Below are 16593 nucleotides of genomic sequence, written 5' to 3' on the forward strand. Positions count from 1 at the left end.
TTGAAAATGAATCTTTATATTCATAAATAATATGGTAACTACTGTAGTTGTTACGGTGACTGTTAACAGTAAGCTATTCGATAACTTTAGTTATACGTTGTCTTTAACGGTAACTAGTTATACGGTGACTAAACGAAAATAGCTATGGTAACTATTTACACGGTAATTAGTTAACGGCATGGCTCGATGGTTAGGAGACGAGTTACAGTGATAGCTATAATTAATAACTAGTTTCACCGTAACTAGTTAAAATTAGTTATAATAACCAGCTACGGTAACTAGTTACGATAGGCCTATAAGTACTACAGATTATTACCAAATTACTAACCATTTTTAGACCATAAAGTTTATTTACTTTTGTTTTGTATAAACCAGGGACTTCTCTGCTTAAATTAACTATTTTCAAACTTCTTAATTGCGTAATCCAGCATCCGACATTGTAAAAATGTAACAAATTTCCACATTTCCATTTTAAAGTATCATCTCGGTCATGTTTTATTCGGATTGCTTCATCATATCACAATGATCATAATATACAATAAACAATTGATTACACAATCCAGGTCTCGGGTTCAAATTTAACTATCGTAAACTATTTGAACAATAAATTATGAAATGATTTCCTTCATTTGTTTCGTTTTTAGTAGTTCATTTCATAACATTCTTATTGGCCTCGTTGAAAGTGCTGATAATACGATTAATCAAAATGCGTCTGCGCATGGATTGTGAATTCATATTAATAATATGTAAAATCGGAAATGATTTCATTGTCAATATGTCATTTTAAAATTCCGGATATCGTAAAAAGAAACACTTAAACAAAGGAGGCAAAGTCTTATGATTGCTGTAATCAGATAAACGGGAAATAAATGTTGAGCGTTCGTATTATTATTAATATTATTACACGTTACAAAAGTAATGATGCGTAGGCATATGGGTTTGACGCAAACGCGGTTTTAATCCTTAATCAGAGTGCCACCAAGAGGTGTTTGTTCGAGGTATTACTTTTAATAATCTAGTATTTTATTCTAGTATTATTTCGCCTCCCATTAAGCGTGGTACCCACTAGAGACGCAACATAAGCACGTACACGCGACGCAAGCGGGTTGACCAATGATAAGCGACAGTTCGAATAATCAATCGCTTGTGATTGGTCAACGTTGCGCTATAGTGGGAACCAAGCTATAGTCTATGTACGACTGTTTAGGCCTACTGCATAACCATTTTTTATTTTCTTTACAATAATTTCTTCACATGCAACTACCGGTACCGCCTTTCCAGCAGTAGGACATCTTTTTATGTTTCTTTCGTATATACCACTTTTCAATTATAATGGTTTATATTTTATTTCTTGCAGCGTGTGTAGGCCTAATAAGATTCGCATCATCACGTGGCGGATAGCATTGCAATAGACGCAGTTAGTTTAAAAAACTAGAAGTCGTCTAAAAATAATAATGCTTTCTTAGAATAATGCAAGTTACCATATAAGGAGGATGATGACGATGATGAAGATGTATGCACTAAACCTATACTTACGTTTATTGCTTAATGACGTACATTACCGTGGTGTCTATATGTTAATAAATCCCTTTTATATATTTTGGTGATTTTATATCCTAATGTACTTTTAAGGAGTCGTTAACATGAACAAATGTATAATATTTTTATATTCCGTGGGTGTACACTACACCTCCGAACAATGTTATTATTATACTCATTATTTTTAAACGTTTCCTATATTCTTGATTTTACCATGAAACTGCCCACGTGTAAAAATACCAAAACATTTTGTCGGGACAGAGATTGACTTCCACCTAAGCTTTGAAACCATTTAATTCAAATAACAGAACGAACAATTTTAAAGTTGTCGGAAGAAGAGTTTAATAGTATTCGTCTCCCCGAGGCATTATGGTCAAATATTCGGCAGGGATATAAAGCTGTATTACCGGTTCGTTCATGTACTTGTATCGAATTAGTCTGGCCTCCTAGGTGCATAAGGCATGGCCTCCTGGGTGCATAAGGCAGGACAACACGGCTTATGATATCATAAGCCTCAACCCTACAATCCAAGCAAACCAACTCGAAGGTGTGGAACGACAACACGTCAATACAATTATTTCCAACATAAATATTTGGGTACCAATATTAGCAAAAATCAATATTTTTATTATTTTTAAGATATTTATATTCTCATTTCTCGAATTCATTAATACAAACATGTAATAGAATTAAATGTTTATTTTTAGTTTACAAAAAAAAAATGTTATCCTAGAATATTACTTTTTAGTGGAAACTATAGACCTACTTTAACGCAGATTGTGCCGTCAACCACATCATAATTTCCAACCAATCGTGAATACCACAACATATTAGATAAACAGAGTTCTCACGTGTCTAATTTCAACCAATCATGATACCACAACATATTAGATAAACAGAGTTCTCACGTGTCTAATTTCAACCAATCATGATACCACAACAAATATTATATAAACAGAGTTCTCACGTGTCTAATTTTAACCAATTACGGTGATGTAAAGGGGCGTGGTCAAACAAAGTGTTGACAAATCATGTGGACACGTTAGCTGCTTTAACACGAATGTGATTCACTGACTTGGAAAGCCTCCATCGTTACGCTAAGAACTTCTCGGACACCCTCCAACGTACGTTCTTGCTGATCTTCAACTTGTTTGAAACGTTTGTTGAACTTCTTTGCCACTTGGATGTGTTCAGCAAATTTCATATCCATCTCATCAAGCCTACAATTATATATATATATATATATATTTTTTCAAAATAATCACCAAAAAAAAAAAAAAGAACCGAACAACTACTGTTATTTTTTGAAAAAGAAAAAGTTCTGTTATCGAAACCTTACCTCTCTTCTAGTCTTTGAATGATCCTTTCCTGCGATGATTGGTCCCTCAACACGTTTTGTCGAAGGTAGATCTCCACGCAACTTTCCTCAAAGCTGTAGAGAACGGACTGTGTACTTTCCGTAAGATGTAATTCTAAAGTATATAAAAAGAATATTTTCGATTTTCGAGATTCGATATTTTGTCCAGGACTTCATTTCATTTATTTATTTATTTATTAGACACAATCGGTCAAGGGTTGCTACATTAACAATGCGCCTTAGCATTATGTGTCCGCAAACCCTTGAAATTGAAACAATAAAAACGGCCCATAACATGAGTTCTGTCGTCTGCATGTGACGCCACCGCTGTATTGCAAACGTTAGACGCAAAACATCTCATTGAATTTACAAATATCTTTAATTTTATCTACATTTTTTTATTAACATTTTTACTTTGAAATAACATTAAATTATTCAAGGTCTCGAAAAACTTTATTACTTTTGTCATTAAATATACCACAATGTGCCTACTATAAATGTGTTGTAATATATTCAATAAATATTTAGGATAAATGAGGATGCCAGCACGTACTCATTTTGTGGGTTTTAACTTCCTTTCCACACAGACGAGTCAATATCTCTTTGCCGATCTGCCAAAGGTGGCTTATTACAATAAAGGGTGGTGGAAATAAGGGGCGCTCTCTATACTCCAAGATGATCCGGTATCGCTGGAACTTCCAGATTTCTAAAGCATTTTGTTGCACGGAGATGAAAGTGTTGCTTAAAATAAACAAAATATATAAATAATTTAATGTATATTATGTATCATATGTTTATTATGCTATGATTAGGAGCACTATTAATGTGGCCACCTTCTAAAGGCCAATTTACACAGCAAGCGGTAACGGTAAGCCGAAAACCGCGTAGCTTGTCGCATTGTCTCACGTAGAATCTGTATCTATCCTGAGCGGGAACCGCTCGTCCGCTCCGATTTGTGCGTAAATAATCATTTTTATTATCGTTACTGCTCGTTTGTGTAAAGTGGCCTTTAACCCAAAAAGTAGTCTCTTAAGGGATAGGTATCATCTTAATATAATATTGGTTAGCCATAGTTTTATTTTAAAACACATAAACATATATTGCCTGTCGTACGTTTCAACTTATTAATATTGTCCGTTCTACTGTATGCAAACCAATGGCACTTACTTGAATATAGCAATCAGCATATTGATAAGCAGTATGTTTGCGAAAAGTAGGTAAATCGCCATGATGAGAGGGACAAGCATTGAACCTTCTTTACATTCTTCAAGTTCACAGTTAGCTAGAAGAAATGGTAATACCAGTCAGTAACGCGTGACCTTACTAGAATTGCTTCAGCACCGCGCTGTGGCTCTTTCTAGGATAGATTGTTAGGTGTAAATCATAATATCATAAAATATTAGGAATTAAGGTAATATGGTCTGGCCTGTTGCCGCCAACAGTCATGATTTGTCATTTATTGACGCAAGGCAAACAGTACTGGAACACACGTTCTATAAGAAAAATAAACACATATACACATTTGCGAATTTGTAAACTATCAACTTACGATTTCGTTCGTCTAAAAACAGCTCGCCATAGACATGCCAGTAAGGTTGGTAGAAAACGTCTTTTATAAGCTCAAAATCCATAACTGTCTGGTCGGGTTTCATGATCGCGTGGCTAGCTACTCCATAACTTGTAACAAACACACCCAGAATGATAGTGAATCTGACCATGTCAACCATCTGAAATGATAACAGTAAACTAGAGTGAACAAGACTTTAACATGATGTTGAATGAATACGATAGCCCTATTGTAGCTTTGTTAAGCTTGGTTCACACGAATGCAAATATCTTTTTTTCAAATATTTTGTTCTTTGTGAACGCACCTTATCATCGTATGCCACTGTGAAGAATAAATATACTATTTAACAGGTCAAATGACTTACCATTCTACTGATCATTTTCACATACGGTCCCATCAATTTACTAACGCTTAGTACATCAAGCATCCGAATGTACCAGAATATGATATCTATACAGTAAAATAAACGGCCCCATTGGAAAAGAAAGTCATTGGCGAAACTCATTACGTGCAACGCCATCATTCTCAAAAAGAAACCGATAAAGAAGAATGTGATACATATCCCGTCCCAAATATTCCACGCGTCAGATGACCAGCTTTTTAACTTGTGTGTCCAACTTAGAGCGTCACCTTGTGTTATTACCTAAGTACACAAATAATGGTTTGAAAAGGAATTATACTAGTGATGACAAAATAAAAATGTCTATTCTCAATTTTATCTTGAAACACGAATGGTGTGACGATATAGAGGGCGCACTATGAATAATATTTAAGAGCGCCCTCTATATCGTCACACAGGCAAGAACATGTTTTGCTTAATGAATTATTGCGTCGATACTGTAATAACATATTGTACGTATTTATAAGTGTAGATTTTTAGTAACATTTCAAATTTTGACCTATTCAAAGCATATTCAAACCTTATTTTTCATGTTTTAGAAGACAATATGTCTTCAGTTGTTAGTAAAAAGGTTCATCTGGATCTCTGTATAGTATTCCAGTTGTTGTGATTTTAATGTATTATTCATCCAACTACTACTCACTTGTCTTAATTCTTCAGTAGCCAATGAGAATACGAAAAACATAATGATCCACTCAAAAACCGATATTCCCATCCAGCCCATGTATTCATCCGGAAGATGAATTAAGATCATGTAGCTAAACAGCATAAGGAAGCCCACGTAGGACAGCTAAAATCAATTACGAGTTATTTGGTTATTCTGTTTCAGCCTCCAAATATGATAAATTGATAATATTTAATATGAATTAATTAAACGTTTAGAAACTGAAACTTGGAAGAAAAACTATTAGGCCTAATACAGATAACTCAAAATTTTGTGACGTCACCAATATAGACCTAGGTTATCAAAATCTCTAGTAGGTATGGTTTGTAGATCTATTTAAAAAAAGGCCCGAACGACCCTTTTATAATGCAAGCTTAGAAAGGAAGTTTGGCCAATAAAACGATAATTATAGATGCTTCTATATTGGTAAATTACAGTGAAATAGATTTTACAAATACTAAGACAAATTTCCGAAGGATTTGGAAACAAAATGGTGCATGAAATGCAATACCTCGATAGCACCGAATTCACTAGTTCAAATAGAGGGATACCATTTACTTAAAGATCTCTATGCATATCCACACACAAATACTTACCGTATTAGACCACAACTTAACAATGGGTGCCGTGTAAAAAGCATAGTAACGTTGTCGAATCGAGAGTCGCTGTTTTACAACAACTTTTACGCAGTCTCCGTGATGCGTAACCACGTCATCATCAGATTTACTACGTGTAATACCAACATCCGGGCTATCATTTACATCCTGTAATGTAACAATTCACAGATGCTTTATATAAAAAGCGTGCTACTTCATGGTTTTATTGAAATAAGCACGTGATTTAAAAGAAAGTATAAAACTTGAGAATTTAAGTCATGTTAAGTATATGTTTATTTAGCCTTCGTTCGTGTCTTTTAATATAAATTTACTGAAAATACTATCGTTAATCTATATTTTGGCACACATGGCGTGTTATATGCATAGGCCTACTTGAGTTGCAACTACCTTATGGGACAAAAAAAGCGAACATATCTCTGCAAAAAAGGCAACTAGAGACTTTACTTAGGCAAGTCATGGCGCTTTTCGTAGAGTCAAATTAAGTTTGAAAGTCAGCTAGTTAGCCAACGACGATTCGAATTTTATGCTAATAAGCAAAAACAAATACCTACCTACCATATTTTTCCGCCAATAACCTAGCAATTTTTAAAGGCCTATTTTATGTAATTCTATGTAATCACCATACAAGTTTATTCTTACTGTTAGTTGCAAAGCTTCGGCTATAATATCTTCTGTTGTAGGTTCTTCTGGAATTTCATTAAATTTCTTGATTACGTCAACTTCTCGATAAGAAAGCATAGGAACGGCAGGTGGAAATATTAACCCTAACAAAACCTATAAAAACAGTGTACATGCAACAATTCAATTACTAAAATATTAAATAAACAGATAGTATCATAAAACTATATCCTAGCTAATACTGTCGGTAAGTAGGCCTAAACAACTAAGGCTTGGTTTCCACCAGGACGCAAACGAATAGATGTAAGCCGTAACGTAGAGAATTGACCAACTGTTACTTGTGTTTGGTCAATTCGCTTGCGTTGCGTCTACGTCCTTGCAGTGGCTGTATTCAGAAGATTGTCTGCCATGTCTTGTTGCAGATTTTTGGTAAATCATTTTTGTACTAGACGATTTCAATTCAATTTGGTTTTATTTTTCCACATCTTTATTTCCAATCCAATATAACATAAATATTATCTGTCTAATGACATTAACCATTTGATTAGTATAAAGTTTGTCTACACTATCAACCTAGTTTGCAAAAAAAGTGTGATGTGCCCAAATATGGTAGTGATATGCAAAAAAAAATATGGTAGTGATATGACATCATCATGTGCATATATTGTTTTTTTCACATAAAGTTTGATAGTGTAAACAGAGTTTAAGACAGTTTTATTGAACAATATTTAACTAGGGTTGAAGACATGTTATTTTACTCAATGTTATAAATGTATGTGTGTATATTGTATATATTGTATAATATTAACACAATGTAGGCAAATCATACTTGTTTATTTGAGATCATCTGTAGTTTTCCAATCCATTGATCGGTAAGTATCGTTTGCACGCACGGGTGACCAATCAGCTTGCTGTGACACACAGCGGCAGCCAATGAAAGCACAGTTTCATTGCTCCAGTTTTTCATCTCGACCAATATGAGTTGACGTGTATAGTCACTCCCCTCTTCAAAGCACACTTGCAACAGCTCATAGGAAATCTGTTTGTAGCGACTGGTAGAAATGAAAAAAAAAAGTATTTTATTGGTTTGTCATGATTATTGTAATATATTGATCTAATTATTTGGTATCGATCGATTTTTTATGCATCGATGTTTTATGTGTGTGGAGAAAATTCAGTAGGTTAGGGTCACTGTAAATCTATTAATAGGCTTACTTGAAATCATCCTTTCCTATATTCTTTACTTATCGCATAGAGCTATTATAGTGAACAGTGAACTATAAAAGCCTCTATGCTTATCGTGAGCAAAATATCCTAGTAATTTACGAAACGAACGGTGTATACGCATGCGCGGATTAATATATTGAATAAATTATCGTCTCGTTTTGTCTACTGTTCCAGACGAAAGTTCGCTATGATTGTCTCTAGACGACTTACTTTGCTTGGGCATCTAATTTCTCATTATTTTCCATGTCAAATTGCTCTGTGGCCCTGTCCGACATTGCGGTGTACAAGGCAACAGCGATGATCGCTTTAGCCATAGCCTCAGTGCCCTGTTGCCACATTAAATAAGTCATTCCGTGCTTCCTTGACAGTACTGACCAGACAAATAGGTCACTAAACGGGGTTTCAAACCGTGGTCCGATACAGGCATCTTCTCCATCCTACAAAAGAATACTTAAACGGTCAACCATAATCATGTATGCGTAATACCAGACTCGATACGATACGCTGTTTATTGTCGTATGCCATGATACAGTACGTTATTGTGCCCGAAGTGTGCTAAATTGCAGTCAGAAAAAGATTTATATTAGAAAACATGCCAAAATGGAAAACATGCCAAAATGGAAACTTGACTGGATTACAGTATTTAAACATTACCTTGTTTCCACTTGAATGACGCGATTTACCCGTGTGGCATCGACAGTGGTTCAGCTTTCCTGTTGTATAAGACGATTTGAAGGCGTTGCCAATCAATTCTTCGATTAGACGACCAGCATTATGAAGACAGAATCCGCCTCTCTAATAAAAAATAAAAGAGGTGTATACTGCCACGGTCGCATAATGATTGATAGCCGTCTTAGAATGAGATAAATCTGTGGATAAAAGTACTTTGCCCCTACGGTTGATTAAAGATCGGTTCCATCAAGAAAGTGTCATAGAAAGATTCATCAAACGTAAATAAAAAATAGTATACATTACCTCACGCAGCCTAATATTGCTGTGACTGTAAAGAAGTTTCAGTGTTGAATCAGGCAAGTTCAGCTAAAATACAATGACAATATCATCAATTAGTATTTGTATTGATATATAAAGATCTTCCTTTATTCGGCACCATTTTACACACTGACACCGAGTCTGGATTCGGCCGGTGTATGGCCTTAGAACACCCCGGGCTACGTTACGTCTTTCGATCACAAACGTACGTGTTTTACGGAATCCAGAAAGAGTCAGTGTGAACGGTTCTTTTAGTAAACATTAAGGCTCAGACAATGTGAACATAGCTTTAACAATAAGGCAACCGAACAAGAACAGGACACTGAGCTCACCTTGCCAAGATAGGAATTTGTAATAGTCTTTTGATCTTATGTCTGGCTGCGACAAATATCAACACTACTGTACAGTGTATATAATTATATTCTCCGCTGGAAAAGGAGTCCCTTAAAGGACGTGGGACTTACCGTGTCGCAGCCACATATAAACCATTTGATCTCTGGAGCTCAGCACCCTATTGTTAGATTACCGGCCTTGCGTTAACCGTTTAGAAGATCATTTTAGTTTGTTGTTGTATTTAGTTTATCTATGTATAGAAGTATTTCAACAACTAATAATACTTACAGAGTGCTCGTAAAGTTTTACTAGAGTATTTTCTGTCAGAAACGCATGCATACTGACACCGTTTTCTAGTAGTAACTTTACAAAATCAGGCTTGCCTTCTTTAAGTGCCTGTAACATAGCATCGTTTAGACATTCTTCCTGCACACAGAACAGAAATAGAATATTTAGCGCAGTTTGCTATTAGCGTGGTGAAAAATATCAATTTGAGTTTCATTTCGGCCTAGATTTAAATAATGATAATATGTTGATACAAAAACATGAAGTACACAGTGAAAACGCAATATCGTCTCTGCATAATATAAACACAAGACCACTAATGATACAAATAATCTTATTATAGTATCTTTTATCATCTTACTGAAATCGGTTTATTGAGTTTGAATATTTTGTCCCTTGCGATGTCCACTCTGTTCCACAGCAATGCTAATTGAAGCTGATCGTTACTAGGTAAATTATTGGCTGAAATGTTAAAAAGCACTTATTGAAGAATGAATATATATTTCATTTCATTTTTCATTTATTCCACATTTATTTAGTCATCAATTACAGTACATCATAATTACAGTACAACTGAGAACAGGGATCCTGCATAAAAAAGCTATAGCTTCGTTTTTTTGTAGGACCCTTTTACAAGAACAAGTATATAGAACTTAAATAAACAAAGGTGTTGTTTACATTGTTTTATATATTCCTTATACTTTTTACAATACCTAATTTAGAAAGTTGTCATATTCACAACGTATAATTCGGATTTGAAGGCCAACTCAGACAGCGAAACGTCTTGACTCGTCGATCCTGCTGAGTTGAATCCCGACGAGACGAGTCGTATTTGCGGAGATAGCGTCGGGCGTAGTTTTATGTTAATTTTCTACCGACGATATGACTCGTCGGGCCTCATAATCTAGTACGACGCTGTCTGAGTTGGCCTTTAGATATTTCAAATCCGAACTAGAAAGGCACTCCGAGTGACCTTAGCTTACCTTGTACAAGCGCTTGGAGAATGGTGTTATCAAGGCCATCGGCAGACTCGTCAGAATCAACTGAAAAAACTGTTAGCTTTATAAAAAAACATACGGTTAGACAGATTTCAGACACTGGTTAATAGAAAAACACAGAAATATATAATAATGTTAACATTATCATTTCTAAGATACAAGAACCGACCAATTAAGGCAAATTCAGTGGTGAGCGGAAAACGAAGGCCTGCTTATACTACGACGATAACTAGAAAAAATAGTATAATTTTTAAAAATAAATATAAATATAATAAATAAACCTCTGTGATTGGCTGAAATATTGTCATCGTTTGCAGACGATACAAATATTTCAGCCAATCAGAGAGGTTTAATTGTGGCAGGCGCCAAAAAAAAAAAAAAAAAAAAAAAAAAAAAATCAGAGACACAGATGATAATGAGTCAATCGCGATGAGAGTCATCCAGGCCTAGACTAGATGAAACGTTAATCCTCCTTGTACAGGGAATTAAGGTGCTGTACAATAAATTAGACGTGGATTACAAAAATGTAATGTAAAGATATATGGAAAGCATTTGGAGTAGAGATTGGTTTGGCAGGTAGGCCTAACATGATTTTTTTTTCCATTTGGGATTGCCCACCTAGGGTAGGCCTAACTAGCCTAGGCCTACTTAGGTCTACTACTAGACCTAGAGATACATACTTGTAGGCCACCTGTGCTACATAGGCCTAGGTCAGTCCTTATACTACTAGGCCTAGGTGGCGCGACCTAGGCTAGTCCTATCTAGCAGGCATAGGCTATACCTAGCTACTATCTAAGCTAGTAGGCCGAGGTATATGCCTCTCTCTTCCTGTCCCTTTTAAACAGCGCGCGGGCACTGCTAACTGGCTGGGCTGTACTAACCTCTAGACGTATTATGACTGCAAGGCCTAGAGAAATGCCTAGGCCTAGCTAAGGCCGGTATACCAATCATCGACAATTGTTCCGAAACTAGGTTAGGCCTAACCATTAGGAGGTATACAAAATTAATATTAATTATTTATAACTCCATGGCACTCGTGTTTTTGACAATTTAAACTCGACGGACGCACGCAAAAAAGTTGTTGATAAATGACGTCACATCAAGCATGTCGTCGATTCTAACGGGGTTTTAATGAAATAATAACATAAACCATAAAACCAACAATTAGTAGGCCTATTGAATGTTAACGTTTGGATCAGCATGTTATAAAGTTATTTTGTTTAAAATGAGGCATACCAGTTCTCTTTTTGATATAACTTGCAACACTTTCTCCATTAGTTGTTCTGCTGCGTCTTCTGATACCATCTCTTTTATCAGATCCATCAGTTTAATTCTGTTATCTGCTGAAATTTCTCTGAAATGATGGTTTTTTAAATGTCCAAAATCATTATACGGTGTTTATATATTAGTTGGTAAAATGTCAATGCTGAAAAAATTGCAAACGGTGTTTCATTTAAAAAAGTTAGCAAAGAGCAACAAATGAAAGTCCAACTCGAGTCTTCTACTTATAAATTCGACAACCGAATTATTTCTGCCTGGTGCCAGAAGACCCGAATTTTGAGCCTCAGTTTGAGTGACTTTCTTCACTTTGCATATTTTTATCTTTACTGTTTTGCGTTAGTTTATACTTACTTATTTAGTTTTGTGACTGAGTAAGCGAAGGCAAGTACGTCAGCTGCGCGCCCACTACCCTCTGCAATTACAACAGGGATTGGTGGGTCTGACGTCACGTTCTCGAATACGACTTGGATTGTATTTATTCCTCCCTCTAAGACAATACAAACTGCAGGTATACATCGTTCTCCTACTCCTAGAAGTTAGTTATCATTTGAAGTTTCATAAATAGTTTCATAAATGAAGACAATGCTGTACCAGACCAGTCAAACACAAACAAATTATTTCAAAAACTAAAGAATATGCAGGCAGTAAGCAATGTGGCATGAAATCATGCTGAAAATTTTTTAAACCAGTTAATAATTATTTCATTATTTAAAATAGGTTATTAAATACAAACAAAATTATTTATTAGTCTAACGTAAACCAATAATAATAAAGAAAATAATGTAGTTTCAAAATATTATAATGTTAAACCCGGAACTAGCCTTCGTAAAAGCATACTTCAACATCAATCATTCCCATTGGGCCTCTAAAACATGGTTAGTTTTCTTAGACATTTTCTTCACATGCAGCTCATAATGCGGAATTAGTTTTTACATTCTACTGGGTACTACCTTGATCTAATGTTTGTTTCGATATGAGTTTTTCTAGCTTTGACCGTAGTGAGATCTCTACACCATACTGCTTCACCGTACCGTTATCCACTAGAATAAAATGGCTGTGGTTCGGATCTAGTGAAGCACCACTGCTCGTTGATGAACTAGTAACACGGTAATATTTTACCCCCTTTAGAAAATTACCAAATCTTATCAAATTAATAAATGAAATTTCACTCTTCTCCGACATAACATTTTAACTCACAATAAAGCTAAATAGTCTAAGAAAAAAATAATATAGTTTTATAGCTCTTTTATGATATTAAAATTGACATGGGTTTTCTAATTATGCCTATACGCGTTAATAAGTACCGAGTAGCAGAACAATTATGTATTTTGACATTCAATCATTTTAAAACATCTATAAAGTAATGGTATTTTTAAATTACATGTTCATATTATGTTTATGTAGACAATTAATCTCCATTAAAAATGTTGAAGAAGTTGAAAAAATAAATGGAAATAGATACTTACCTCGCTAGGTTTTTTCCGCATGTATTTCAGTTCCACCTCTGACGGTGCAGTGCAGTGTGCACGACTGTGTGCTCGGCTTGTCCTGGGCTTAGCAGCCTAAATTTGTAAAAATATTCATCAAAACGTATACATCAAAAAACTAAAGTAATAATATAATAGAATTTATCATTTTCCGTTAATTTCTCTAAACTCTTTTGTATACAAAATAGTATACAAAATCTAAATATACAAAATCTAAACCTCACAACGGCATGTACTTTATTTAAGCCCTGTCTACACTATCAAACTTTATGTGCCCATATATGGACATAATGATGTAATATCACAACATATTTAAGCAAATCACTACCATGTTTTGTCAAACTATTTTTATAGTATAGAAACGGAAATCAACTCACCGTCTTACACTTTGGGTTTGTTAGTGCAGACTAGGATTTCTATCAATCTACGGGAAATCCTTGTAAAAATCTTCAACCAAACTGTAAACATGTTATACTTACTTCCGATACAATTAGATCCTCTTTATGATCAACAATGCCCCAAGAAGCAACTCCAATTGCTACTATCTTTTTGGGAGATTTTATTGAATGTTCACGAATTGCTTTACCGACATATTTCATTACACCTAAAATATAGTTGATTAGTATCATTACATTCATGAGGATTTGGTGCAATAGGAACAATTTATATAACTTAAAATATACAAACACTCTCTTCATTTATACTGCATTGATCGCAGACCGTATCAATCATGACGTCATTTGAACTGTCGTTTTCATCAAAAGAAGCATAGGGTTATACTATAGTTAGAGGATGAAAACTTGTTAAGTTTCTTTTTTTTTATGTATGAAAAATGCATATTTATCGTCGATCGTTATCGTCCTAGTGTAAATGGGCCTTTAAAGTTAATTCTAATAAGTTTCCATACCTGTATTTGTTCCACCCGTTAGTATCCAGGCGTCGGCGGTCACAGCCACTCGGATAATACCATCGTAGAAAATGCGTTTTAATTTTGGGTTGAGAACGAAGTCCTTTGCTCCTCCGGTGACTTCAATCAAAAGCTTTGGTAATTTTAAGTTCCAGAGATCCGTGAGAAGTTTTAGGACATCATGTTCTGATGTTTCATCCGATAGTCTAACATACTAAACCAATAAAACAATATACGTGTCTAGAGATATGCGTTAAGCCGATTTTCTCCACTAGGCGAATTTTTTCGCGCGAATCGAACGCGCCAGCTTGTACGCATGTGTATTCATGTTTACGTCTTCCAAATCCTTCTCTACGCATGCGTATTAGCTGACGCCTTCGATTCGCGTGAACAAATTCGCCTAGTGGAAAATCGGCTTTAGGGCCAACTCAGACAGCGTGGTACGACGAGGTCTTAACTCGTCGGTGCTGTCTGAGTTGAATTCCGACGAGACGAGTCGTCTTGAAATAGCGTCGGCGTAGTTTTTTGGTCGTCGGGAGATTTTATCCCGACGAGACGACTCGTCGTACGACGCTGTCTGAGTAAGGGGGAGCGGAGAGCCGGGGTTTTAATATGGTACAGTTTTACAACGCCATTCCGTATAATGGTGTTAAGATATTTATTTTTATCAATCTTACCTTAGCTCTGCTAGTATTGAAAACTCCCTGGAAATCCATAACGCCGAAAGCGTTGGTAGGGAACGTGCGCGTGTGCGAATCTGATGACCATGTTTGGAACCATGGTTGTTGTCCTTCGGGAATTGTTTGTGCAGATACTGTGTGATCGGTTTTTAATCGACCACACTGGCAGCTACAAATTAACAAGTAATGTACAATTTTACTTAGAGCAAAATATATGAGGATTGTAAAGGATGATCAAAACATAGATGACGGAACGTTGTTGATGGCAACAAAATAAAAAAATACATTACTTACCAGTCTTGATTTGGCGGTTTCTTTGGGCAAAAATGATTGCATTCTTTTGCGTTGAATGATTCTGCAATTGAACGCCATTTTCGATTTAGCTAAAAAAAAAACAAATATAAAGAAGATTCGGGAGATTTAAGAATATTTATCGAATTTATCAAAATCGTTGTTTAGTGTAATATTGATATTGTATATCTACAATTTGTTCATTATTGTAAGTCTGAATGGCCCAACTTTGATCACCATGTGACGATAATAATAATAATTACACATTTGGCGATAAATTTTTCCATGACGCACATAGAATTGGGCCTACTGTATCCTGGAACTTGTCTATGAAGAAATCATTCTGTTCTGTAGATATCAAGAACCACTATTATAAGATATATAAGTATCATTGATCAGATGATGACGTAATAATAAAGTAATTTTAATTGACCTATAATACTATTTTATTTCTTGTACAATACACATTAATGTGTATCATCATTATGAATTATTATACTAATATAATAATATACATTATGAATATTAACTAATCTGATAGAAAACTAAAATGTATAAGAAGTCATAATGATAATTGGCCCGAAGAAAAATGTAATATAAACATATAATGATTCACGTTCGCTTACTATATTATAATTGATGATCAAAATTTCAATCGGTGATGTAATAATGTGTAGATTTCATGCATTTGAATATACTTCCGTTTTGTCTTCCTCCGACAAAACAAAATTATTGAATATCCTTTAAAGACAATTTCAATACACTGATGATATTCAGGGTTAAAATATTTGGCCTTATGAAACATGTTTTATTAAACTTGATTTCATAGTTAGTTATAACATTAATTTAAGGACATATTATGTACCTTGTACTGTAGGCCTACTGCTAGTGCGCTTTGTCTTTTTTTAAAGAAAACTCAATAATTGTATTCACAATGTATCACTTTGCTCATACAGATATTTTAATTTCAATAGGCCTAATCATGTTTTGCCGTCATGCATATGTGAACTTTGCAATGACTATTCAATCCCGATCAATGAACAGGAGAAATAAAACACAAACATCTCAATATTTATTTTAAACTATAATAAACTTTAAAAAATGATGTGTTATAAACGAACCTTTTCCGAATCTTCTGAAACACTAATCCCTCGATGGTACTTCATACTACAAACTGTATCAGATTGTTGTTTCTAGCTTACGTGATCCATACGGTTCCACACGGCTCCAAGCAGCTCGTCTGTGGATTTCCAGAAGTAAAATCTTTCTTTGGCTCTAACACTCTCGAAGCTAAGTCGTCCACAAACCAGGCGTTTGTGCAAATAAGCTCGCGTCGGACACGAGACGCGGTT

At 35.0% G+C, this 16593-nt stretch overlaps 1 protein-coding gene across 1 annotated transcript; it reads right to left on the reverse strand.

The window, feature by feature from the left end:
* Positions 1–386: 386 nt before the first annotated feature.
* LOC140062775 (transient receptor potential cation channel subfamily M member 3-like) lies at positions 387–16592 on the reverse strand. The gene is made up of 25 exons (XM_072109103.1): positions 16363–16592; positions 15245–15333; positions 14948–15119; positions 14271–14484; positions 13843–13967; positions 13343–13438; positions 12827–12998; positions 12228–12405; positions 11832–11949; positions 10581–10656; positions 9959–10059; positions 9601–9738; positions 8965–9027; positions 8644–8784; positions 8200–8426; positions 7592–7814; positions 6784–6918; positions 6124–6291; positions 5507–5653; positions 4828–5106; positions 4446–4623; positions 4064–4178; positions 3450–3637; positions 2879–3011; positions 387–2759 (listed from the first exon to the last, which is right to left on the reverse strand). Exons 1-25 carry the CDS (start codon positions 16405–16407, stop codon positions 2591–2593), a joined length of 3690 nt encoding a protein of 1229 aa, XP_071965204.1. The 5' UTR covers positions 16408–16592; the 3' UTR covers positions 387–2590.
* Position 16593: the final 1 nt, after the last annotated feature.

The sequence above is a fragment of the Antedon mediterranea genome, chromosome 11 (genome assembly GCF_964355755.1).
Source record: "Antedon mediterranea chromosome 11, ecAntMedi1.1, whole genome shotgun sequence".
NCBI lineage: Eukaryota > Metazoa > Echinodermata > Crinoidea > Comatulida > Antedonidae > Antedon > Antedon mediterranea.

Coding starts and splice junctions, on each gene's coding strand:
- LOC140062775 (XM_072109103.1), bottom strand. CDS start 16,407: ATGAAGTACCATCGAGGGATTAGTGTTTCAGAAGATTCGGAAAAG. Junction 13,968..14,270: donor AACGGGTGGAACAAATACAG/GTATGGAAACTT, acceptor ACTATATTTTAG/GTGTAATGAAATATGTCGGT. Junction 6,292..6,783: donor CCGAAGCTTTGCAACTAACA/GTAAGAATAAAC, acceptor GTTACATTACAG/GATGTAAATGATAGCCCGGA.